At 29.8% G+C, this 27,854-nt stretch overlaps 1 protein-coding gene and 2 long non-coding RNA genes across 4 annotated transcripts; all 3 read right to left on the bottom strand.

Annotated features, from left to right (window-relative positions):
* Positions 1-7,762: 7,762 nt before the first annotated feature.
* LOC109800288 (short-chain dehydrogenase TIC 32, chloroplastic) lies at positions 7,763-20,045 on the bottom strand. 2 transcript variants are annotated; one of them, XM_020361073.3, is made up of 8 exons: positions 19,890-20,045; positions 18,491-18,722; positions 18,227-18,306; positions 17,200-17,353; positions 16,449-16,527; positions 8,663-8,747; positions 8,191-8,261; positions 7,763-7,987 (listed from the first exon to the last, which is right to left on the bottom strand). In XM_020361073.3, the coding sequence occupies exons 1-8, from the start codon at positions 19,993-19,995 to the stop codon at positions 7,829-7,831; spliced, it is 966 nt and encodes a 321-aa protein (XP_020216662.2). In that variant the 5' UTR covers positions 19,996-20,045; the 3' UTR covers positions 7,763-7,828. The 2 variants fall into 2 exon arrangements, with proteins under 2 accessions (XP_020216662.2, XP_082931767.1); XM_083075641.1 differs by lacking the exon at positions 18,491-18,722 and having other exon boundaries at positions 18,227-18,295; positions 19,890-20,035.
* Positions 9,229-11,224, bottom strand: LOC145958419 (uncharacterized). Its single transcript, XR_014434193.1, has 2 exons — positions 10,495-11,224; positions 9,229-9,584 (listed from the first exon to the last, which is right to left on the bottom strand). It is a non-coding gene; the product is annotated as an uncharacterized LOC145958419 (long non-coding RNA).
* On the bottom strand, positions 14,129-16,442 carry LOC145958421 (uncharacterized). Its single transcript, XR_014434194.1, has 2 exons — positions 15,357-16,442; positions 14,129-14,446 (listed from the first exon to the last, which is right to left on the bottom strand). It is a non-coding gene; the product is annotated as an uncharacterized LOC145958421 (long non-coding RNA).
* Positions 20,046-27,854: the final 7,809 nt, after the last annotated feature.

Below are 27,854 nucleotides of genomic sequence, written 5' to 3'. Positions count from 1 at the left end.
TACAACAAGTAACTGAGCTTGCAACTTTAACGATGAATACTCTAAAAAAAATCACAACATTTAATTTGTGCTTAATTTATTTAAAATAAATAAATAAATAAACATTTATTTTAAAATTTTAAATATTTGTATTTAAGAAATTGTTATAGATTTTAAATACATATTTTTAAGTTTTTATTTTACTAAATTAATTGAATATAAATTATATTTTATCACTTTTTAATAAAGAGAGTGAATGAAATAAATTAATTAAAACTTTAAAATATATTTTAATTAAAAATATTTTTTTTATCAATATAGCGACTAAAAATATTATAATAAATAATAAAATTAAACAAATTAAATCTTATAATAGTTATTTTTTATTACTGCTAAATTAAATATTCTTATTCTTTTACAATAAATTAAAATGAAAAGGTAATAAGATATTTTAATTGATATTTCAAATAAAATATATTAAAATATTATAATTAAAAGAAATCCAGTATTAAATTAAAAGATTATAAAAATCATAACTAAATTTATAATAAATAATTTCATATTAAATATTTGTATCAAATAAATTATTACAGATTTTAGATTTGATTTATTATATTTTATAATTAAAAGATATTTAATATTAAATTAAAAGATATCTAATATAATGTTGAGAATTTTTCAAAGTTTAGAAAAGATATTATATTATGTATATATATTACTTTTAATATTTTACAAAGAAATTAAAGTGGCACAGCAGTACCATGCGTGGCCCATAATCTCCATGTCCATAGTTCGAATCCTAGCTTTGACATTTTAATAAAAATTGCCACATCAATTGACATTTGAATGATAAAAAAAAAAAAGTTTTAGCTACTGATTTTAATTCGGTCGCTAAAATATTCAAAAGTTTAGGATTAGCGACCGAAATAAAATCGGTCGCAATTTTTTTTTATATTTATTCAAAATCGGTCGCTAATTCCGTCGCAGATCATGCTTTCATAAAACACAATTAAATAGCGACCGATTTAGCGACGGATTTTCTCGCTACCACCCAAATCCGTCGCTAATTCGGTCGCAAAATAGCGACCGAAAATTTTCGGTCGCTAAATCGGTCGCTATTTTAATCAGTCGCTAATTCGGTCGCAAAATAGCGACCGAAAATTTTCGGTCGCTAATTCGGTCGCAAAATAGCGACCGAAAAATTTTGGTCGCTAATTTTGGTCGCTATTTAGCATTTTTCTTGTAGTGGATCTAGTAGTGGGATTGTAAAATTTATAGCCTCGAGAGCGTTCAGGATAACCAACAAAATAACAGCTAACAGTCCTTAACTCCAGCTTGCTTTCATGCAGCCTATAAGGACGCGCTTCAGCTGGACAACCCCAAATGTGTAAATGTTTTAGACTTGGCCTTTTACCCGTCCATAGCTCATAAGGAGTTTTGTTAACTGCTTTACTTGGTACCCTATTTAGGATGTAGACTACAGTCTTAAGCGCATCTCCCCACAATGACTCTGGTAAGGAAGAATGATTAATCATACTTCTCACCATATCCTTAAGAGTCCTGTTTCTACGTTCTGCAACACCGTTCATGCTTGGTTTCCCAGGCATAGTATACTAAGGAACGATGTCACATTCCCTTAGGAAAAGCGCAAAAGGCTCTGGACGTTGTTCACCTGATCCATCATATCTACCGTAGTATTCACCACCACGATCAGATTTGACGGCCTTAATTTTCTTTCCAAGTTGAAGCTCAACTTCAGCTTTAAAAGATTTGAAAACATCTAGGGATTGGGACTTCTCATGAATTAAAAATAGGTAGCCGTACCTTGAATAATCATCTATGAACGTAATGAAATATTGTTGTCCATTCCAAGATGCCGTAGGGAATGGTCCACAAATATCTGTGTGAATTAATTCCAAAACGTCCTTAGCCCTTTCGGCACCTAATTTTCTAGAATTTGTTTGTTTACCCTTAATACATTCAACGCAAACCTCAAAGTCTGACAAGTTAAAGGGTTCAAGAATCTCATCCGACACAAGCCTCTAAATTCTCTGTTTAGAGATATGGCCTAAACGCTTATGCCATAAGGTAGCTGAGTTCTCATTTATTTTACGCTTCGTACCACGAGAATCAATGTTAAAATTTTCTTTATTGGAACTAACTACATCTAGTAAGTATAAATTATCAATTAAAGAACCAGAACCAACAACATTTGAATTTTGATAGAGGTTAAATTTATTATTTCCAAATGAACAAGAAAAACCAAATTTGTCCAAACTAGAAACAGAAATTAAATTCCGCCTAAAAGACGGTACAACAAAAGTCTCAAATAAATCCAAATGAAATCCAGTTTTTAACTGTAATCTAAATGTTCCAATAGCCTCCACTGTGACCTTGTTGCCATCACCCATATATATAAATCTTTCATTATCACTTGGCGATCGGCTCCAAAGGCAACCCTGCATGGATACACTAATGTGAGTAGTAGCACCAGAATCTACCCACCAAGTATCACATGGTACAAAAGCTAAATTAACTTTAGAACAAACAAAAGAGAGAAAATTACCTTTCTTTACACGCCAAGAGGCGTACTTGGGACACTCTTTCTTCATGTGCCCAGGCTTCTTGCAGAAGAAGCAAGTAGGTGTGTTCTGATCCTTTTTGACTTTCTTTAGTTGAGAAGTCCTTTCTACAACATCCTTATTATTCTTTCTCTTCCTATTCTGAGAGCTTGACGCTAAATGAGCACTTTCAGTCTTTTCTCTTTGTTGCCTTTCCTCCTCTTGCACACAGTGAGAAATCAATTCATTCAAGGTCCATTTATCTTTCTGAGTATTATAACTCACCTTGAATTGTCCAAAGTGTGTAGGAAGAGAAATCAAAACTAGATGCACGAGCAAGTCATCAGACAACTCTAACTTTAGTGCTTTTAGTTTTGACGCGAGATTAGACATTTCCATAATGTACTCCCTTATGTTTCCTTTACCTTTGTATCACATAGAGATAAGTTTAGCAAGCAAAATGCTTGCATCAGCTTTCTCATTACTGGTGAAATACTGCTCAACGGCATCAAGGAAACCTTTAGCATTGTGGCTCTCAGAAATAGAGCCCCGAAAAACTTCTGGAACAGATCACTTCATGATCATCAAACACATTCGGTTTGAGCGTTCCCACTTTTCAACCTTATCCTCATCCGGGTTTTCCGGAATTGGAGTGGGTTTCTCAGCCCGAAGTGCAAGATCAAGATCCATGCAGCCAAGAATTATCTCAACTGCTTCCTTCCAGGCCTTAAAGTTTGTCCCATTAAGCATAAGTATACAATTAATTTGAGCAGATAAGTTAACAACACTAGCAACATCAACTGTAATAGAACATAAAAAAATTTAATTTAATTACATGCTCACAGTAAAATAAAATAAATAAAACATGCAGATTATTTACATAATAGACCCATTACAAGATACCGAGCACAACATTAATTTTTTGTCTTTGGACATACAAATTAACTTGTTAGTGGTACTCTCAATGCAACGATCAAATATTGACAATTAATTCTGTCAAATAATAGCCTTTCTTTGGACCGACTATTATTCACATGATTGTAACTTTATAATTGTCACATATTTATCATCACAGGCATGTTATTATTTGGCCAAATTGTGTCTTCCTTTGGGATGAACAAAAATCGCATAAATAATCTCATACTAACATCTATTGTAATTTTTTTAATCAAATTAATTTCTATAATAGGGATTGCTTTGGCAATATATTACATCAATTTATTTAATTAAAAATTACCAGACAAATTAATTAATAAAAAAAGATTTATAATCTGCCAACATTCGCACTCAAATTTGATATAAAAAAAATATCAATTTAAATTTGAACATAATATCAATCAAATTTCAAGAAAATAATTCTTACGCGAATGCCATTAAAAAAACGATAATGTGAAATTCAATATATATTAATTATATAATTTTCCCAAATATCATTTAATATAACAACAATGATTTTGACAAAAAAACAAAAATTCTCACTTCTGGTGGTACTCAAAGGATCAAACACAATATTATTTTTCCACTTCCGGTAAGAAAAATATTCTTTTATTTCGTTGTTGCACAATTAACTCACTTCTGGTGAGAAAATATTTCTTTATTGCATTGTTGTACAATTAACTCACTTCTGGTGAGAAAATATTCATTTATTGCATTTTTGCACAATTAACTCACTTCTGGTGAGAAAATATTTCTTTATTGCATTGTTGCACAATTAACTCACTTCTGGTGAGAAAATGTTTCTTTATTGCATTGTTGCACAATTAACTCACTTCTGGTGAGAAAATATTCCTTTATTGCATTTTTTGCACAATTAACTCACTTCCGATGAGAAAATTAAAAATTCAAAAAATTTCTACATTTGACAATGTCTTCAGGATCATTGCAAAATTGTTACATATACAAATTTATAACATTCACAGAAAATTATACAATTTCACAAAAATTCTCTTTAATAAAAAATTCAATTTTTAATCGATCTCTTTATCCGTATAATCAATTAAACCAAATTGAAGAAAGAAAAAAAAATGACCAACGCATTCAAATACACGTATTATCAATGAACAGAGAAAAAAAATTGTAACAATACACTTTAGAACCCCATAACCTAATAACAACGGCGGCTCTAATACCACTTATTGGGATAAATTTCTTAAGCCAAATAGAAATTTTCCATTAATAAAAAAATATGAACCGTTGTCTCAGATTACAGAGTTAATGATAATAACACGTACTTGTATCCATTAACGTTGATCAAAAGGTTGCAGCGGAATAGCCTTTTAGTGCAATGATCTTCCTTAGCCAAATCACTGGATTCCTTGATGGGACTTGATGTTACTCTTCTGATGGGGAGACAGAGAGACGTGTGTTTCTGATTTGGCATATTGGGGACCATGACCATCTTTATGATTTTAAACCTATTAGGATTCCCATTAACCCCTAACGGCCCAAATCTGGTTTCCACTTATTTGGGCCCATATCAGTTTTTCCTGTTGGCAGTCTAAAGGCTCACTAAAATTAGATCACTTTTATTGAGCCCAACTAAATGTAAATAACTAATATAAATACTACAAATAATATATGTAGCCCACAATAATTATTAGAAATAAAATTTCTAACAGATAAGTCATTCATATACAATTGATCTAAATCGTAAGAGCATTTGTAGAGAAAAACCTAGAGGAAGATATCAAAGAATGTGCAAAGTAATGGTAGAAGTAGGAAAAAAAAGTGTGGTTGTGCTACTGAGATCGTCACTTAGAAGTAAGAGAGAGTCTGGATGTATCATTCATAAGAACATATGAGGAGTATGAGTAGTAAGGTTGGGTAGTAAGACGATTCTTAAGTTTACATTTGTATATCTCTTATATCTCTTCATTGTGATTGATAAGTTACAATTAGTGTGCTAATAGTGTGTATAATTGTAAAAGAAGGCACATCTTGTGATATGATACTGTAAAAAATTTAATTAAAAATTGAGATGTCTTACTTGAGTGTGTAAAAAATGAGAAAAATATTAGAGATTCTTTCACAAAAAGGATTACTTAAAAAAATTGTCTTGGATATGCCAAGGGGATGAGTAAAGTCATGAGTGGAAGAAACTATGGTGGATACCCAGTTAGTGATCAAACGAAAGCATATAAATACTCCTATACACTACATTTCTCATCCCTATGACATGTGGTAGTGCTTGATATGAGGTTGAGTCATGAGTTCCTAATAAATACATAGCCCTTGATCGATATGGGTGGTGCTATAGAGACGCACTTGAAGTATCTACCTATATAAGTGTGAATGCATAGGTCACCTTCCATGAAAGATTTAGCTATTTTTTTAGAACACTCAAGAGCAACTTAAGGTACACACACATAAAGACCTAAATTATTGTGTAAAATTTTAATCGCAAAGCCATCACGATTTAAAGGTAACATGTGTATTGTGGGTGTCTCATCTTAAAGTCATTAAGTTCAAGAGTAATTTACATTTTAGACATAAGGTGTTACCTCATTACACTGTGTTAATTCAATCGTCTTGACATTAACACTTAAGCGCAATAACTTTTCCTTACCCAGAATTTTTTTTCTCTTCCACTAATCTACCAGTAATGAGGGCTTGTGAAGATAATGACACATAACTGCTAATTATTTAATTGTTACCATTGACATATTAATTATTTTATTATTGGTATATTATTTACTTTTGTTGTTGTTAGTATTAAAAGTTTTTCTTAAATATTTGTCAATTGATTGATTTCTTATACACTATATAAAGAGTGACAAAAGTGTGTTTTAGAGTAGTGTGAGTTACACATCCTCACTTTTTAATTTATATTCTTTTTGCCATTATTTGTGAAGCTCCAACGTGTTGTAGTCTCGAGTACACGTATTCAAATACGATGAAATGTAAACTTTGAAGAGCAAATTAGATTTTGGGTTGCATGGGAAGTACACTTGAATTTACTTTCAAGACAATGGTTAGTGTCACGATAAAATATTATTTTTCATTTATTTTTTTCTAATATTTTCTAACAATTGCTAACTCAGCTCAGGTTGTTTCTTTACCTCCTCCTAAACATGTGCGAGTTTAACTCGAGCCTAGTTAGCATTATTGATGAAAAGATTTGAAAAAGATTGCATGAAAATTAGTTTTAGCTTACCCTGGTGAAATTTTTCTTTAAATTAATTTGTTATGATAAACTTCTTCATAAGTACTTTCATAAAAGAAAAATAGGAAGAAAAGATTATATAAGCTTCTTCATATATAAGTTAATATTATCTTATGTACATAAACTAATTTGTAGAAACTATTTTATTAACTTCTTCAAAATCTTATTTTCAATTTAGTATAAGCTAATTTTAGTTTATGAAGAAACTTAATTTATTTTTTTCCCTATTTTTCTCTCAAAAATATTTTTTAAGAAGTTTACTCTAATAGATCATTTCTTAGAGTTTAATTTGTTCTTTTGTTCTATACTTCTTATAGATAGGTTGATTGTGTGAGTGCTTGAAACAAGAAAGCTAATCTACCTTAAACATTAATCAAGGTAAAGTGATGATATATAAGAGATTTTATTAAACTTAGAAATCAACAAAGCTTAAGAAGTTAATCTAATAACATTTTGTTTTAAAATACATGTGTTTTGAAATAGTGTAATCGATACATACTTTTTAATTGGTTACATAATATAAAACGTATTTTATGAAAATATCAACTTAAGTTAATTTTAATGAATTAATGCAATAATTGATTAAAGAAAGACTTGCTTTATTTTATAAGAAATATGATGTCCTATTTTAGTCAATCGATTACGATATTTCGTTAATTGATTAAATATGATTGAGAGTTCTTAACTGATTTCATGAAAAACAAAGTAATTAATTATAATTTATTTCAACGATAAATCTCTTGAAATATAATAACAATGTATATAAAAAAATAGTCACATAGTAACACATATCTTACAGTGATATAATACTTATTATTAAAAGTTATTTTTACTTATACAATAAATACAATATATATTGGTATATTATTAAAAAATGTAGATATAGATTATAATAACATACAAAATATATTATTAAATTTCATCCAAAATTAATACTAAAATTATGTATAATTATATATTAAATATATATATATATATATATATATATATATATTATACTTATAATAATACTTTTTGTACATGACTGTATATGAAATATTTATTATAGGGGGAATAATAGTTATTATATAATTGGTATTTTCATCACTGAAAAGCTATTTCATCTTTTTGACAATTAACACTGTATTTACTCAATCAAACTCATACTAAAATCCCATAACTTCTTGGCCAAATCCATGTTCTTTCCATGTGAGTATGGCTCAGCAAGATTATTATCTGCAAAATACTTTCCGCTAATTCCACTCACTTGTGAGTGTAATGCTACATAGCATGTTGTTGCTGCTCCCTATAATCAATTTGTAGAAAGTCAATATGAAAGCTAATTAAGGAGATCACATGATAAATGTGAGTTAATTTATTTAAACCCCTTAGATTAAACAAAGAAGTGCTTGATTATATTTGTATGCAATTAAATATAATTTTCTCCCACTTTTCTTTTATTTTATTTTAGTCTTTATACTCATCATCAATTATAGTGATTTAACTTACTTGCTGGACATTTTTCACCAAGAATCCCGCAAGCTTATCAACTACAAATGGCCCTAGCAAATTGAATATCCCTGCATAATTCATATAAAGATAGTATAAAACTCAACATCTATCTTAATCGATATGAAAAAATATATAATTGAACAAACAATTAAACCATAAAAAATATAGGCAAGACGACGGTTAATGTTATAATTAAGAGATACAAATTACAAAGGCCACCTATAGGTCAACATGTAAAAGTTGCTTTGCATGGATGCTTGAAGAAATAATTTTTTTACTAAATTTTGAATTTATCATGTAGAGCAACCTATGCATTTAAATTTCTTCATTGCAAATGCATTGAAATTGTTGAAAGATGGATCAAGGAGGAAGATTATTTAAAATAAATAAGTTATTCAATTAGCATCTTAAATCTTGTTATTTACATAGTTTTCTAATAGACCATTACAAAAATATATATGGTATTTACCTTTCAACAAACGATTGCCCATGTAAATATTAGTGATAGTGGATCCTGGATGAAGAGAATTAACGGTAATATTTATTTCTTCTTCCTAATCAAAGTTTAAGTAAGAAACAAGTGATTAGTATATATATCACAAACAACTAATTAAAAAGATAAAACTAAAGGGTCGTTTTACTTATATACATAAGTAAAGGAGCTAGGATTGAAAAAAAAAATGACAAAAAAACAATTTTTTTTTCTTTCAAAAAGTTGATTACCTTTCTCATTTTTATTGAGAAACAAGGGAGATGAATAAAATTTGTAGTCATTTTAACTAAGTGTTTTATACAATGTTAGAAGAATAACAAAATAATAACTAACACCTAGATATTCTAATATCCCCTCATAAGATTCCCATCCCTAAAAAGTTTATATATATATATATATATATATATATATATATATATATATATATATATATATATATATGTGTGTGTGTGTGAGTGTGATCGGTGTAACTTTTATTAAGTGTTATGTGACACCCTCTACCCCAACATAAATACAATAGATATAAACCATCTATATATAAATTCTTTCTTAATCTAATATAAAATAATTATCTCAAGTATCATTGGGTAAAAGATGCACATTCATAATTTTCAACTATAAGTATCAAATTGTCAAGAAATAATAAAATAAAGATTATAGATTAATCCCAGTAAAGGTGGCAGGGCCTCCTAGTTAGAAATTAACTTATAATCTTTTAGAAAAATTATAATATGACAAAAATACACACTTTCAACATAAATAACATAAAAATTACAAAAGAAAAATAATAATAATTTAACAATAAGTCTAGCTAATCCCGATGTCACATCCTATCAGAGCGAAACCCAAACAGAAGCCTAAGCTTCACCACCAACATCCTCAGCCTCATGCTAATTATCTGCATCATAATTTAAATATACACAAAAATGACAAGGGAGTGAGAAACTTCTCACTCAGTTGCAGATATAGAAATAAAAGTTAAATAGCACACACACACGCAATATAATTCACATATATAATCAATCTCACATATATGCTTATGTATAATGATTTTCTTGACTTGACTCACTATTGTATGCATGTGGCGCCATACGGAAGTTTCAGAATTTATCACTGGTGACCCAAAGGTACACCTATCACTGGTGTTCATACACCTCGTTAGCATGTTACATCACTGGTGTCCCGAAGGCACACCTATCACTGGTGTTCATACACCTCGTTAGCATATCGTGGGTGACTCAAAGGTACACCTTGTTAGTCGTGGGTATGCGGCCTCAGCGGCACACCTGGAGTAATATGTGCATATGATGCATGTCATACATTCACAGACTCAACCTTTAGCATGTTACACATATCATATTCATATTTCATAATTAAGAATTATTTCAATAATCCAATTTAATAGTCCAATAGTCCAACAGTCCAAACAGTCCAACAGTCCAAACAGTCCGACAGTCCAACAGTCCAACAATCCAACAGTCCAGAGGTTGCTTAGGTATCATATTTTTCAATAATAATATATTAAGATCTTTTAAGTAAAGTAGGAAGCTTAAAAGGTAATATAAGATAATAAGGAGGCTCAGCCTTCCATTTAAATAACAGATTACAAATTTATAAATACTTAGGAGGCTTAGCCTTCCATTCAAATAACAGATTCTAATATGTAAATAAGATATAAAACAAAACACATCAATAATACATATTCAAAGAAATAAACAACAGGTAAGGGATCGGGAGCCAATCCAACAAACAAACTATTTAACAATTATTCCCACACCCCCAAGCGAGGTTTCCCACTCCCCCCTTACCTGGGTTTACAGAAATTTGGGCAGAATCTCCTCCTCTCTATCTTTCCTTAAAAGGAATCGGAATTAGGGCAGAATCTCTTCCTCTTTCTCCTTAAACAAGGCACTAGAGCAGAACCTCCTTTTCTTTCTCCTTCTCTCTCTCTTACTTTCTCTCTCTATTTCTCCAGAATTTCCTTCTCTCTAGAATTCTAAATTTTCAAAACCTTAGGCCCCTATTTATAGAATTTTTGAAGTTACTATGCACTATGCACTATTCATTAAAATAATATTATAAATTACTATGCACTATGCACTATTCATTATTATATTCAAATTAATTAAAATTTTGAAACGGAAAGAATCCGCAGCCCACGTTTCAGCCGCCCCTTTACTGTGCAATTGCATAGTAAAATACTATTCATACATACGTATTCGTAAATAGTAAAATACGTATACATAAATAGTAAAAATACGTATACATAAATAGTAAAAATACGTATACGTAAATAGTAAAATACATAAATAAAATACTTATTCACATAATAAATACATAAAAAAATATTTCTTTTCATTGAATAAAATTTGGGATGTTACAATTCTCCCCTCCTTTTAGAAATTTCGTCCCCGAAATTTTTGCAATGGTAAACTCTTCGCATTCTTACTTCTAATTCTTATGCAACATCACTACCTTGTTGATGTACAACTTTTATCAATTTCCTCAAAGGATTTGCTTAGGGAAAGATCTTGACGAATTTATCCACTAGGGTCTATCTATTCACCATCTTACTTCCAAAATGGAGCATCTAAGTGCTACAAGATTCTTAAAAACTTTTAGTATGCTAACCATAAATATACAATTGCTTTACTCCTCTCTTCATTTTAGGTCACAAAATATCTTCTTAAGATTTTGGTACATCTTAGTAGTTTCTGAATGGATACTAAAGATACTCTTATGACCTTCTTCTAGGATTGCTTTATTAAATTCTAGCACACTAGGAATGCCCAACTTATCCTTAAATCTCAAAACTCCATCCACTCTAAATTTAAACTCACTCTCCATACCTTGATTCAAGTTCTCTACTTCTCTTTCCATATTAGACCATCACGCTTCCCCTGCGCCACTCTGATACATTTTAGTAACTCCTAAATAAATGTTAAGAGTACTCTTATGTCCTTTCAAGTTTTATAACTAAACATCCAACTGTGTCCTTTCTAATCTCTTGCTTATTTGGGTCACTAATAAAGGATCTAACTCCTAGTTCCTCTAATCTCATCTATTAATCTGATAGTTACTTCCAACTTAAATAATTCAATGCTACTAGGGTAATCTTACACATCAAGCATAAGTTTCTAAATTCTACAATCAAATTCAATCCTTAAATCATCAAAATAATAATTTGGTTATCATTGTAATCCAGATATTTGCCACAACATCAACACCTAAGCATTAGATACACATATCAGATCACTAATTTTACTACTCTATCTACAACCAATTCAAACTCTTCTATGATCAATTCTAAAGATCAGGTACCTAAGCATAATGTACACTCGGTATCCATATCAGTTCTCTAGTTTCACCATTTCATCTTCACCCAAGTCATAATCATATCCATCACCTTAACCTATAGCCTTATAACTTGTTACCAAAATAAATCAACTAATTATGCTCCTATAATTTTCTTCAACAATCCATTCGTTATTCATACTTAATCTCACAATACTAGAAGTAACCTTATAATCCAAACTTAAATTTCTAATTTGAGCCAAAAAGATTCATCTCTCTAATCATAATGAAAGATAAAGATTTCCTCAAAACATCAATCACCACAATGGCTTTAGCCAAATAATAAGATCAAAATTTTACTCCTTAAGAAATTTCAACTATTTCTTTTATCTCGTATTCAACCCCTTTGGTCAAAAGATATTTAAGGTTCTTATGATCACTAAATACCTCAACCATAGAATCATATAGTTAGTGTCTCCAAATCTTAGTATAAATGACAAAGTCGCTAACAAGGTTATGGGTAAGGTAATTTCTCTCATGAATTTTCAATTTCTTAGAAACATAAGCTACTATCTTTTCTTCTTGCCACAATATTCTTCCTAAACCTATTTTCAGAGACATATTTATATATCACAATAATCTTACTAAAATCTAGTAATATTAACACTAGTCAATCTTTCCTTAAGAGTTTGAAAACTACTTCCTCAATTGTTATCCCATACTAATGTAACTCCTTTCTAGTCAATTCAGTCAAAGGTAATAGTAAGTAATTCAAAGAAGTAAGCAACGAAATGATTTGGGTAGTTAAAAATATACAAAGGTTCAAGAATTCCTGATATAGATTATCCTTACGGTTGATTCCAAGGGTAGGCAAGAAACAACCTAGTGAACTGAAACATCTTAATGACCAAAGAAACGAAGGCAAAAGCAATTTTTATAGTGAGAGCAGTTTAAACCATGAACAGTTGTTAAAAAAAAAAATTACTCACTGAATTTTCATATAAACTATCAAACAAGACTCCTGATTTTACTAATTGACTCAAGTATCTCTCACTTAAGCATAACTTAAGTAGATCTTCCTCCGCAAGAAATTTCATGGTCTAAAATACTCACCTCATACAATCCAAATTCATACTTAGATAATCTAGTTTAAATCTATTTTTATGCCTAACAACTCAAAATATCATGATAGCATATATCTACCTGACACACAGAGTTGTATTCGTCCAAATGATTTCAAACCTATCTCAAACGAAAGTTAAGTGAATAAGCTACAACTCTTTATGAAGACATAAGATTTCCAAGAGATCATCTCTTTAGCTAAAGATTCAAATATCACCACTAATAAATTCAGTGCTTACTAAATTTCTAATCACCAAGGCAGTCATAACTTGAAGTTCTAGATTTTTGTTTCATCTTATCCTAGTTCTATTGAAAAGATAATATCTAAAACCATATTCTTCATAAAGACCTCAAAATATAAATTTTGTCGATATAATACTCATACTATCATAACAAACTATAATGAGAATATTTTCGACACCAAATAGCAATAATGTATCAATATATCTAATGCCACAAAATACCTCAACTTTTTCCAAATTCACTACTTAATTTCTCATTCAAGTCTCTCCTTACTTTTCTCAATCAAAACAACTCACATGCTACCTAAACCATAAATAATTAACATACCAATAATAACACTTAAGGGAATTAACATCATTTCGATCTCTCACCATAGAGACAACCACCTTTAGATTCAACCTGCTACAACTATAGATGTCAGAAACTTCACCAATCATAAACTCTTAGTACACTCAATATATCACCTCCCATCCAAGGTTCTAATAATTCGAGTTGGCTAACACTATCATGATTATCATTCCTCTGATTACAAACTAACGTAACAATCTCAAACTCAACAATATCAACACAGGACGAACATCATCATCATAGTACACAACAAACAAGACATAGTCAGAGTACACAACAGAGTCATGATAAGCACATAACACACACGGTTGATAAAATCGACTTGCTCTGATACCACTAAATGTGACACCCTCTACCCCAACATAAATACAATAGATATAAACCATCTATATATAAATTCTTTCTTAATCTAATATAAAATAATTATCTCAAGTATCATTGGGTAAAAGATGCACATTCATAATTTTCAACTATAAGTATCAAATTGTCAAGAAATAATAAAATAAAGATTATAGATTAATCCCAGTAAAGGTGGCAGGGCCTCCTAGTTAGAAATTAACTTATAATCTTTTAGAAAAATTATAATATGACAAAAATACACACTTTCAACATAAATAACATAAAAATTACAAAAGAAAAATAATAATAATTTAACAATAAGTCTAGCTAATCCCGATGTCACATCCTATCAGAGCGAAACCCAAACAGAAGCCTAAGCTTCACCACCAACATCCTCAGCCTCATGCTAATTATCTGCATCATAATTTAAATATACACAAAAATGACAAGGGAGTGAGAAACTTCTCACTCAGTTGCAGATATAGAAATAAAAGTTAAATAGCACACACACACGCAATATAATTCACATATATAATCAATCTCACATATATGCTTATGTATAATGATTTTCTTGACTTGACTCACTATTGTATGCATGTGGCGCCATACGGAAGTTTCAGAATTTATCACTGGTGACCCAAAGGTACACCTATCACTGGTGTTCATACACCTCGTTAGCATGTTACATCACTGGTGTCCCGAAGGCACACCTATCACTGGTGTTCATACACCTCGTTAGCATATCGTGGGTGACTCAAAGGTACACCTTGTTAGTCGTGGGTATGCGGCCTCAGCGGCACACCTGGAGTAATATGTGCATATGATGCATGTCATACATTCACAGACTCAACCTTTAGCATGTTACACATATCATATTCATATTTCATAATTAAGAATTATTTCAATAATCCAATTTAATAGTCCAATAGTCCAACAGTCCAAACAGTCCAACAGTCCAAACAGTCCGACAGTCCAACAGTCCAACAATCCAACAGTCCAGAGGTTGCTTAGGTATCATATTTTTCAATAATAATATATTAAGATCTTTTAAGTAAAGTAGGAAGCTTAAAAGGTAATATAAGATAATAAGGAGGCTCAGCCTTCCATTTAAATAACAGATTACAAATTTATAAATACTTAGGAGGCTTAGCCTTCCATTCAAATAACAGATTCTAATATGTAAATAAGATATAAAACAAAACACATCAATAATACATATTCAAAGAAATAAACAACAGGTAAGGGATCGGGAGCCAATCCAACAAACAAACTATTTAACAATTATTCCCACACCCCCAAGCGAGGTTTCCCACTCCCCCCTTACCTGGGTTTACAGAAATTTGGGCAGAATCTCCTCCTCTCTATCTTTCCTTAAAAGGAATCGGAATTAGGGCAGAATCTCTTCCTCTTTCTCCTTAAACAAGGCACTAGAGCAGAACCTCCTTTTCTTTCTCCTTCTCTCTCTCTTACTTTCTCTCTCTATTTCTCCAGAATTTCCTTCTCTCTAGAATTCTAAATTTTCAAAACCTTAGGCCCCTATTTATAGAATTTTTGAAGTTACTATGCACTATGCACTATTCATTAAAATAATATTATAAATTACTATGCACTATGCACTATTCATTATTATATTCAAATTAATTAAAATTTTGAAACGGAAAGAATCCGCAGCCCACGTTTCAGCCGCCCCTTTACTGTGCAATTGCATAGTAAAATACTATTCATACATACGTATTCGTAAATAGTAAAATACGTATACATAAATAGTAAAAATACGTATACATAAATAGTAAAAATACGTATACGTAAATAGTAAAATACATAAATAAAATACTTATTCACATAATAAATACATAAAAAAATATTTCTTTTCATTGAATAAAATTTGGGATGTTACATGTTACACCGCTCAATAACTTTATATTAAATGTGAATTTTGAAATTTCGACCGTTAGATTAAAAATTTATATCTCTTAGATCATATATAACAAATTTTATATTAATCTAAGATGATTTGATACTTCATTCTCATAAAACAAAATTGACGTAATATATACATTTCAAAATATGCTAAAATATGAACACTTTGATTACCTTCAAGTTGTTCAATTTTAACAAAATTTGACATAAATGATCTAAGAGATATGAACTTTCAATCTAACAGTTTGATTTTCAAAATTCATATATAATATAAAATTATTAAGCGGTATAACACTCAGTAAAAGTTACACCGGTTATGTTTGAACCTTCCTCTCTCTATATATATATATATACACACGTGTGTGTTTAGTATTTATTATGACTTTTTTCACTGTTTTAGATGTCGTGTCAATATCTAGACGAAACCAAAAACAAAAAACATGTAAAATCAACAATTCAATACATCAAAATAATGTATTACTGATTACGACACAACCTTGAGACGTCTTGCTAGTTCATTGGCATGTAAAATGTTGGCCAACTTTGATTGCCCATATGCACGCCAGCTGTTATAACTGTAAACAACAAAGCAAATAATCACTTGCACACATACTACAATTCTAGTGGTTGTATGCTTAAATTTAAATATTAGAAATAAAATATAAATACTTTTGAAATAACAGTCATCACAAAATAAGCTTTTCTTTTATTAAGTTTACAATAAAATAAATATAGGACTATATATAATAATAAAAAAAGATTAAAGTAGAAACATATTAGGATCACGAAGAATACGATGTTATATTTATATAATTATTCTCTATTTTATTATTATTATTATTATAAATTAATATTAATTAATAAATTATATTTATATGTTAATATCAATTATATTGTACATTATTATTAATTTATGAGTAATGCATATTTGGTTTCTGATGAATAATCCATGATGGGTTGAACTATTCAGTAACCCCTTGAAAGATCTATAGTCTTTATTGGAAAAGATATAGAACTGGTATTCTATTAATCAGTTCATAGAAAGAAAAAATTAGCAATAATGTTTATCATTTGAAGAGTTGAACAAATAATAGAAAGAAATTAACAATAATAAAATTAAAATCTCTACATACTTATTTTTTTTTGATAAATTTCTAGAAAATTAAGACTCAATAAACCGTTTTTCCATTAAAAAACACATACTAGTATAACTTATCATCATATATTGTATTTGGGATACTTCTTACCTTGATTGATCATTAATTTTGTCAAATAGGATTCCTTCACGATATGTTAAACGATGACCAACTGATGAAACATTAACGATTCTTCCTTGTATCTTACTTTCTTGTGTTGTTCTCTTCATATTATCCAACAACATGTTTGTTAAAAGAAAATGCCCTGTGTAAATCATGTTGGATAAAATCTAAAGAATTAATATTATTTTGACAAATTTTAACCTCTCACCTTTAAAGAAATAATATAAAAAGTAATTGACATTTTATGACAAATTTTAAATCTAAAAGAACTACACAAAGATTCCATGTAAGAATTATTTATTATTATTTCCAAGGTATTCCACCTGATCTAAGATAATGATGCACACATTCACACGAGTACATATTTTTATGTTTCTTAGATAACAAGATATATATATATATATATATGAGAGATCTATTTACTCCACGAATAAGTTTATCTAGACTTACTCCATTCAATAAATTATATATTCTATATCAAATTTCAACGATCCAACCATTGAATTTAAAGTTCTTAATACATAGATCAAATCTGAAAATTTTTAAAAGTTTTGAAAATTATTTGATATTTCATTTCATTAATTCAAGTTGACAGATAATCGTAAAATCATTTTATATATTGATTTTAATTAATTAAACGAAATATCAAATGATTTTCAAAATTTTAAAAATTTGCAAACTTAATATGTTTTAAGAACTTTAAATTCAACTGTTGGATCGTTGAAATTTAATGTAGAATATGAGTTATTGAACAGAGTAAGTTTAAGTAGACTTACTCATAAAATAAATGAATTTCTCTTCATATATATATATATAGAGAGAGAAAGAAAGAAAAAATAAAAATAAAAAATAAAAAGAAGGAGGAGGAAGAAGAGGAGGGGAGGTCTTATGTGTGTGTATGTTGCTAAATATAAGAAACATGTATGCATGTATAATGCACATATGTGGGCATACACCACCCACCTAAGGATACTCATAAATTTCATATTATAAAAATTAGATAACTTTAACATACCTATATAATTTATAGCAAATTGAAGTTCAATGCGATCCTTGGATAGTGTGAAAGGGGTTGCACAAATCCCTGCATTATTTCTTTGAATTGCAAAAATAAATAAATCAAGAAAACATTAATTACTTGTAGATTTTTTTCGTGAATGGCAAATTTGAGATATATATGTGTGCATAAAGAATGATAACGATAGATACAGACAACTATATTAATTGGTAACATAAAAAATAAAATAAAAAACTAATGTAGTACATATATTGTTCTTACATCAAAATATTCAATGAAATACCATATGAAGTAAATTTGGACACGAAATTTCGAATCGATGTCATTGAACTAAGATCTAACTCCATGATATCAATTTTAGCTGTAGGAATCTCATTAAGTATTGCTTTCTTAACATTTTTGGCATCAATCATTTCTATCACTCCCATAACAACATGAACACCACGTAAGGCAAGAACACGAGCAGTCTCAGCACCAATACCACTGGATGCTCCTGTTGTTAAATTGAATAATAATTATCAAATACACAATTGTAAGATGTAAGCATGTATAAAATGAAAATTTTTATAGAACTTCTTATTGCTTAAAAATTGTGCAAGTATATTATGATAAAGTATAAGTATGTGTATGATTTTGTAAAATTTTTCTCTCTATTCTTTATAGCATGATATCTTATGATTTGCTTAAATCTTAAAATTAAATTGAACATCTCTATTTGTTAGGACATTTCTAATTAGAAATGTTTGTTAAGGTGCTTCAATGAAATTTCAGTTGTTTATAACGACTCTTCCACCGGAATAATCCCAATAAATGACAATAAAAGTTATTTTATAAAAAAATTCGGTTGCTTTAGTAAGAAATTATTCCTTATCATTAGAAAACAATAATTTAGACCCAATATAAGGGTCACCAAACAACAATTACATAATCAAGATTAAATTTTAAAAAATATATATAATTATGAATTTCTTGAAAATTTATATAATCCTATGAAAACTAATAATTACACATAAGCTGTACTAATTAATGAGATGCTCCCATTATACTTGCCCATTATAGTTACTCTCACTATTTTATAATAAAGATATGTGGAAACAACATCATTTGTGTCACCAACTTAGATAAGTAAGAATTTCACTTTTGTCTACTGTGAACAATCCTAAAAATGTTTTTAATATTCTAATAATTTTATAATAAAAATAATACAGAGATAATACTTAAATAGTTAAAAGTATCATCTTTTTTTTATTTATTTGTTCATACCCTTAAAAAAACTCATGGCGGGCCCTTACCCATTCAATTCAAATGAACTCCCCAAACCTACCTCCACTAACTCCAACTTTCTTTACTCACAAACTCCCAAAATCTACTTCCACCCACTTCTACTCTGAAACTCACACCCAAACCCTATCTAAACATATCTTCAGGGCTCCACTCACTTCAACTCTCTTTTCTCGTATTTCTCTCTACCAACCATATCCTGATACAGAAGAACATACACAACACAGACATTGACCTCTAAAGAAAAGGAGAACATTGAAAATGAAAACACATGACAGAATGAAAGTTCCAAAACAAAAAAAAAAAATAGAAGAAGAAAGAAATAACCACAGAAATTTTTGAAGGAAAAAAAGTTGAAAAAGAGAAAGAAAATAATGACCTGTAACAATAGCAGTGAGACCAGTACCATCAACTCCCTCAGTAACTTCCTCAGCAGTAGAAGATGATGAAAAACCAGAAGCTCCTTTTCTGCTAAATGGCCACATTTTGTCTGATTTTGTGTCTAAACTTCCTCACACTGTTATACATATATAAAGGATGCTATCAAATTACATATAGGCACGTGGTCGTGCATATATTTAATTCCATAAATTATTCTTTTAATTTCTCTTTTGTACTGGTGGACACGTGTAATTAAATTGGTTAAATAACTCTTTTTTCTTTTAATGTTTAGTGATGAAAATAAAGGTATATGATCTGACTTATCCTATTTAATAGAAATAGATTTATATTTATAAAAAGAGTTTATTTATATAAAAAGGTTAAAATTAGACTTATAAAAAATTTTATTAGGTTTAATAGATTAACCTATTTATTTATGTAATACAATAAAAATTATATATATATATATATATAGATATTATTAAAAATATAAATAAACAAATAAATTTATAAAACAAAAAATTTATCATTTAAAATATATTTTTTATAAAATTATTTTTTTAATTATAAGTTTATAAGTTTACAATATGTACATGAATATACATCAACATATATACATAATTACACATGAATTGTTCTTTCAATAGAAAATTATTTAATTTTTTTCTTAAATTTCTTTTAAAATTTGAATTTTAATAGTATCGAGTAAACTATATTTTAAAAATGTTTTTTTTTATTTTTAAAAATTAAGTTTATTGATCTAGTTAACATTAATAATTTAAATAGACTTTTAAATAGACCAATAGGTCAGGTTAGGTCAGGCTTTCAAAAAGGTCAGGTCAGACCTATAAAAAAGTTCATGATAGATAATAGGTCAGATTTAAGCTTTAATTTTACGAAATAGACTTAACCTATATATTTAAAGATTAGGTTAACCTAACTTATTTCCATCCCTATGCATGTTGTTGATATAATATTGTACAAGTGAACACACATATATTTAATCCACTTAATTACTCTTTTGACGGGTTATTTTATTTAATTAATTTAATTTACGGCTGTATTAGACAAAATTAGGATCTCAAATGAATTTTAAATATTTGTTTATTATAAAATGGTGTTTTTGGTATTTAATTAACATTTTTAATATAAAAATTTAGATGATATTTAATTAAGATAATCAATATTTTATTTTTAAAAATACATCAAAATTTGATAGTATTTAATGAAAAAATTATAATAAAAAAAAAAGTCTGCTAGTATTAAAAAATATATATTTCAATAGATTGTTTTGAATGATGAATTTTTCAAAACTAATTTAATTTACATATAATTTAAACTTTTGAGTTTTGTCTGACATGATTTTTTCATTGGGTTGAAACAAATTGACTCGACCTTTTTTAAGTTTCAAAATAAAGAGTCCAACCTGTAAACGCCCGATTTATATAATAATAATTATATATTTTTTTATATAATATTTTTGCAATTATATCATTAACAAATTTTTTTAATGCAGATAAAGATAAATAAAAAGAATATTTTGTGAATTTATTACATGACATATCGTTCTAAAATATTTACAATAATGTACTATTTTACACATTATTTCTTTCTTCCACTTCTATTACAATATTTACATTGATAGTGGAAAGAAAATTACAATTGAAATAATATGGCTGGCAAATAAAATTATAATAGATCCATCAAATAGCCTCCATATTCCAATTTCTTCCAAATAGGACAACAGTAATAACAACTACAAAATGATCTGGAATCTCAAGTATCCATCTATTTTATAATATATTTAATTTTAAGAACAAAGAAAAGAGAGGAGTAAGAACAATATCTAATAAATACAATAATTCAAAAGAATATATAGAATTATTTATAATCAATATTAAACATATATATATATGTATATATATATATATATATATATACAGATCATATATTAGATTTTCATGATACAATAAAATTTGAATTATACTTGTAGTGACTAGTCAGAATAAATGAGTATCATCATAATACCAACCAACAAAAGGATATTTCACCTTAACCAACAAGAGAATATTTCACCTTCATTCCTTACTCATTTAAATCCCCAAGGTCAAACCTCCAGCTACAAATAATTCAAACTTTATCTTCTATGGCCATAGAATAATATTTATCTTCATAAATACATGAAGAAATAACAACGATATGAGTCAAAGAGACTTTAACAAAACTATATTATTATAAAATATATTTACAATAAATATATTTACGTAACAAGAATATATTAAGAGTATCAATCATATAAATGAAAATGATAATCATTATAGAATAATTAAACAACAAAAAATATGAACACCTTAATAATTATTATGAGTAAAAATAATCATAGGTTAAGCAAATAAATGAGGTTAGGGACACCTCACTAAATAAATATACATAAAAAATAACATAAATAAATAAACATAGTAGTATATAAAATTTTAAAGAGATACAGTTCTCCTCCCCCTTACCTTAGAACATTGATTTATCTGCGTAAAAACTTCAAGATCCTTTTCCTACTCATTTTTCCTCTCTTTCCTTCTTTCTTTCTCTTTCTTTCTGTCTCTCTCTCTTTCTCTTTCTCTCTCTAAGTTTTCACCACTGGCTGTTATAATTTTTCATAGCCCCCCTCGTTCCTATTTATAGAAGTTCGGAGTGGCCAGAACAGCCCGTTCTGGACCCATTCATCCTATGTAAAATTTAAAACTGGAACGGCCCATTCTGTGGTTAAAATTTTCTCATAAAGACCATAACTGGAACGGCCTGTTTCCAACTAAGATCTTTAGGCATTTTTTAAGCTTGGAACGGCCCGTTCCGCTTTGAGAACGGCCCGTTCTGTGCTAACAAATATAACTCTCTTTGAAAATTTAGAACGGCCCGTTTTTTGGCCTTCAAAAATAGGCCTCTTTACTAATTTGGAATGGCCCGTGCCACTTTTGGAATGGCCCGTTCTGGGCCAACAAACACAAGTCTTTTCAGAAATTTGGAATGGCTCGTTCCACTTTTGGGAACGGCCCGTTCTGAGCCTTCCAAATACCAGAATATTATTTTATTATTTTTAATTATAAAATCTCTTTAATAATCCCCATAAATATTTAAAATACATAATAATCAATTATTAAAATCTCTAAAATATTCTATATAAAAAGAACTCTTTTTATTAATTAATAACTATAGGAAAATAATTTTCATAAATATAAAAATAATAACTAACCATTGTATAAAATTTGGGATGTTACACAACCTAACTTGACTTATGGGTCAATGAATTAGTCCATGGTGCCTGGTTAATATATATTGATAGTCTTATAAGTTAATGGATATAATAAATTTGAATGTATTGTTCATATTCAGTAGTATGAATGAGAAAATATCAATGAATGAAAGATTAGATATAAAAAAATGTTATTTACGAGGACATGAAATTAGAATCAATTGTTTATAAAAGATAGAAAAAATTGTATATATGATTTTATTTTCTTTACTCAAACTTTATTATTTGTTATTTTTTTATTAATTCTTTTATTTTTTTAAAAATTCAAGTTGTCCCTTGAAATGTCATATAATCCTTTGAAATCTTATAAAATTCTTTGGATATAAATATATTAAAATCTATATTAATTATAAAAGTATTTAAAAAATCTTAAAAATCATTACATTCCTACAAGGTCTTTTAAAATAATCTTGAAAGTCATTATATTCATACAAAGTCTTTTAAAATTTGTAAGAATTTTTCATGCTAAAATAGTCTTATGAAATTCCAATTCAAAATACCTTAGTTTATTTATTAAAAAATTAAATTTAATTCCTTAATTTTAAAAAAGGCTAAATTGTGTAACAATGTGTATTTTATTAATAATTGTTGTTTTATTATTTCAAATGTTGTGATTAATTGATTAGTTGTTGTGGAATACTAAGTATTTAGGAATCCTAATGAGTTATGTTGTGTGAAGAGTTGCTCTAAGCAAAAGTCAAGTTAACCAGTAAGAAAGATATATAAGATTTATTTTTTAGTAGTGAATTTCATAAGTTCATTTTTTAAGAACTTAGAGAGAGACTCTAGAGAGAAGCGCTTTGGTGCTTGAGTTTCTTTCTTCTCCTATTGATTACCTTAAGTGTTCAAATTCCTCCTGGAGTGTGACTGAGTAGAAGAGCTTTGATTCAAGGCTTCAGAGGCAAGGATCTGAGCTTGTGATTCCTATGCAGAATTGATCTAAGCTTGTGATATTCCTATGCATAATTTACTTAGAAAGGGTTTTCTTCTTCTTTTTCTTCTTATTCTTCTTCTTCTTCTTCTTCTTCTTCATTAAATTCATGGTTGTATTGATGAATCTTAACATGGAACTTGTGTATGGTGTGTTTTGGTATTTTCTTGTCTATGTTGAAAGAAAGTGATGATTTGATTTATTTATGAGATTCATGTGGTTATTCTAATTGGAAATGAGATGCTTATGTTGTGTAATTGTGATGAATGACATTTTTTTGAGTTTTAGGTATAGACTAAGTCAAATCGTGAATCTGCCAAGGGCAAAATTCACCATTACGTCAAGCACAACTTCAAGGTATTGAAAGTGATGCAAGCTAGAGGCTCTTTGCCTCACTAATACCAGGCACAAAATTAGTAGTGTCAAGTGTGAGTTAGAGGAGGGCTCCTTGACTTGGTCACCTTAGGAGTGAGTCAAATAGCGTTAAGCATGGATGCTCTTGGAGCTCTCTAACTTAATGATGTTGGACCTTAGTTGATTGGCATCATGCATTATCAAGATAGAAGCTATCTTCCTAGATGACGTTGGGCACCAATATAGTGATGTTGGACATGAGTCTGGCAGCGACTTTCTACCTAAAATCGAGTCGGGTGTAGGTTTTTCTACACCAGACATGATTAAAAAAGGAGTCTTTATCTCATTCATGTCAGAAACTAAGTACAAGCAAACTAGAGGTTCTTTGCCTCAATGATGTCAGGCACGAGGAGAATGGAACCGAATGTGAAATGCTTAATGAAATTTTGTTGCTTATTTGGTAAATGTTGAAAAGAAAGTTGTAGATTGAGTTATTCATATGTTGTGTGTTGTGGTGTAATTCTAGTTCATGATGTATATTGATCTAGGATGGAGGATGTTGATACTAAGTTGCTTAAAGTGGTGAGTTGCATAAAAGTTAAATTGTATGTTGTGTAGTGTTGGAAATAACTATGTGGGGAATTCCTAAGGCATGGTGTTGAGTTGTATTGATTGACTTAGGATTAGAGGAGAAATTATTTTAAAGGTTGAATATCCCACTATGAGGATATGGTGTTGTGGTGACCTAAGAACCCAAGCGTTGAAAACCTTTATTGAGAAGTTGACTCTTGAAGTGGATTGTTGAGCCTCAAGATACTTAGTTGATACAATATAGGGGTTAGGTCGAGTTATATTATTTATGAAGCGACCAATATGTTCATCCGTATAGGGCAAGGTCCAAACTATACATGTAAAAGTGACCAAACCAAGTAAGGTACAAGGTCGGGGGCCATAATTAATCCCTACCTATTATTAGAAATGGCATATTATATGGAAGGTAGTAGAAGGGCTAATCCTACAGAAGACATAGTTATGCATGCTAAAGTCATTATAGACTCACACCCAACTTATTCTATCCTAACAGGAATATTAGACTTTCTTAATTTAAGTGATGAAATTCAAGAAACTATGTTGTGTTGTAGATTTATATCCAAATTTGTTGTTGATCTAGTAAGCCCAAAAAGATTGCTTTGTTAAGTTGATTTTGTAGGGTCAAGCCACTTAGACTGCTATTGTATTGTGTAACAGCCCAATTTTCACAGATTATTTGAGGGCCCAATAGGGGTAATTTAGTAGCCTAGAACGGGTCGTTCCCAAATCGTAACGGGCCGTTCCAAACGATTAAAATGAGAGATGTTGTATCCCAGAACAGGCCGTTCCCAAACTGGAACGGGCCGTTCCAAAATACAAAAATGGCTACAAATTTTAGATGGGAATGGGGCGTTCCCAAATTGGAACGGGGCGTTCCAGAGTTGAGAACGGGCCGTTCCAAAATATGACCATTGTGAGTATTAAATGCACCCCAGAACGGGCCATTCTGGTTTGAGAACGGGCCGTTCTGGATGTGATTTTTACCCATGATTTAAGGGTCCAGAACGGGCCGTTCCAGATTTGGAACAGGCCGTTCCGGCGAAGCCTGATGCCTATAAATTGAGCTCTCTGTCACTCCCAAAAAGCACACCTCTCATTTTCTGATTTCCTTTCTTCTGCTCTCTCTTCTTTCCCTCTATTTTCTACTTCAGACCGAGGGGAATCTAGCGGAGGAGATCAACTAGATCCTTAGTTTCAGCTACTGTTTATCCAGGTACGGGTGAAAAGGGGATTATTTATATGTAGAGTTACATGAGGGAATTGGGTAGAGGAAGAGTCCCTTAGGATTATGAATAATTTTATAATTATTTCTGTTTGGAGAATTACTGATCTTATGTGATTCTGTATGTATTTAGGACTACGAATATATGATTTATTTGTAAAAATGATGATCTGGGAGAGAGAACGAAATTGTAGAAAAGTGCATGTGAGTTAGGTTTTGGAATAGTTGGGGATTTTACCGTTTATTTAAAGATTATATTAAATTGCTAATTCTATTGATTATTATATTAATTTATGAATGTTATTATTATATTATTTGATAAAATTGATGATCTAGGTGAGGATTCATGGTAAATTACTTGAAGGGTATGTGAACCACCATTTTGTGTGGATTGTGTTTGTATTGTGGAATTGAGATATGGATGTGGATGTGGATATGGATGTGAATGTGGATGTGAATGAGAATGTGATTATGGTTCCTCACACTTGTGACCAGGGGTGGCACGACCTTAGGCAAGAAATGCTACAGGCGTGACCTTGGCATAGTATGGGATGGGTGATTCCTCATGCTTATGTTGGGGGTGGCACGACCTCGAGCAAGAGATGTTGCAGGCGTGACCTTGGCACAGTGTAGGATGTGTGATTTCTCATGCTTATGTCGGGGGTGGCACGACCTTGGGCAAGAGATGCTACAGGCGTGACCTTGGCATAGGGTGGGATGTGTGAGGCAATTAATGCTTATGTCGGGGGTGGCACGACCTTGAGCAAGAGATGCTACAGGCGTGACCTTGACATAGGGTTAATTGTAAGATTTGTGTGGATTGTGACGGATTGGTGTAGATGTGAAGATGAATGATTGATAGAATGATGATATATCTATAGAAATGCTTGTAAATAACATTCCAAGTTATGATGAAATGATGTTGTGGATTTCCTTGTGTGCTTTATATATAAATGTTTTCTTTTCTCACCGTACAATTTGTGGATGTTTTAGGTGAGGAAGATCCAACTTTGAGTGGCATCTAGAATGTCAACCATTGAGTTGTGGGTGTGCTCTGATATTGTGACATCGGGGCAGAGAATTCTAGGATAAATTTTTATATGTTTTTAGAGTTATAACTTCTCTTTTGAAAGCAATTTGTAAACTCTCAAGTTTTACTTTCTAAATTTCATTTTTAATTATTTTGGTTATTTACGAAGGTTTTATGTGAACCCTTTTACCCACGTTGAATATTTTATTCTTTAGTTTATTTACAAGATTTATTTATATATGTGTTGGGGGTAGTAAGGGTGTCACATTTAGTGGTATTAGAGCCAGGTCGATCCAATCGGCCGTGAGTTATGTGTCTACTATGCTTGTTTGGTAGATAATTGATGGAATGAGTTGGTTGTGGAATTTGTTGATATGTTAGTGCAATGATTGATTAAGTTTGTTGTTTATTTAATTAGAGTATAATTGTTAACTTTTCTGGGGATCAGAAAAGTATAATGGCAGGAGGTAGGAACGATCGTGCAATCACTGATGCTCTACAAGCGATGGCTCAGGCTCTTGGTAATAT

The sequence above is a fragment of the Cajanus cajan genome, chromosome 1 (genome assembly GCF_000230855.2).
Source record: "Cajanus cajan strain Asha chromosome 1, NIPB_CcT2T_4, whole genome shotgun sequence".
Taxonomy (NCBI): domain Eukaryota; kingdom Viridiplantae; phylum Streptophyta; class Magnoliopsida; order Fabales; family Fabaceae; genus Cajanus; species Cajanus cajan.
This window is presented reverse-complemented; position numbering and strand designations above follow the sequence as displayed.

What these genes read in the sequence shown, in the direction of transcription:
- LOC109800288 (XM_020361073.3), bottom strand. Translation starts at nt 19,995, where the DNA reads ATGTGGCCATTTAGCAGAAAAGGAGCTTCTGGTTTTTCATCATCTTCT. An exon ending in ATTTGCTATAAATTATATAG is followed by an intron (nt 17,354 to 18,226) that starts GTATGTTAAAGT and finishes TGATTTACACAG; the next exon opens with GGCATTTTCTTTTAACAAAC. An exon ending in AACTAGCAAGACGTCTCAAG is followed by an intron (nt 8,748 to 16,448) that starts GTTGTGTCGTAA and finishes AACTTTGATTAG; the next exon opens with GAAGAAGAAATAAATATTAC.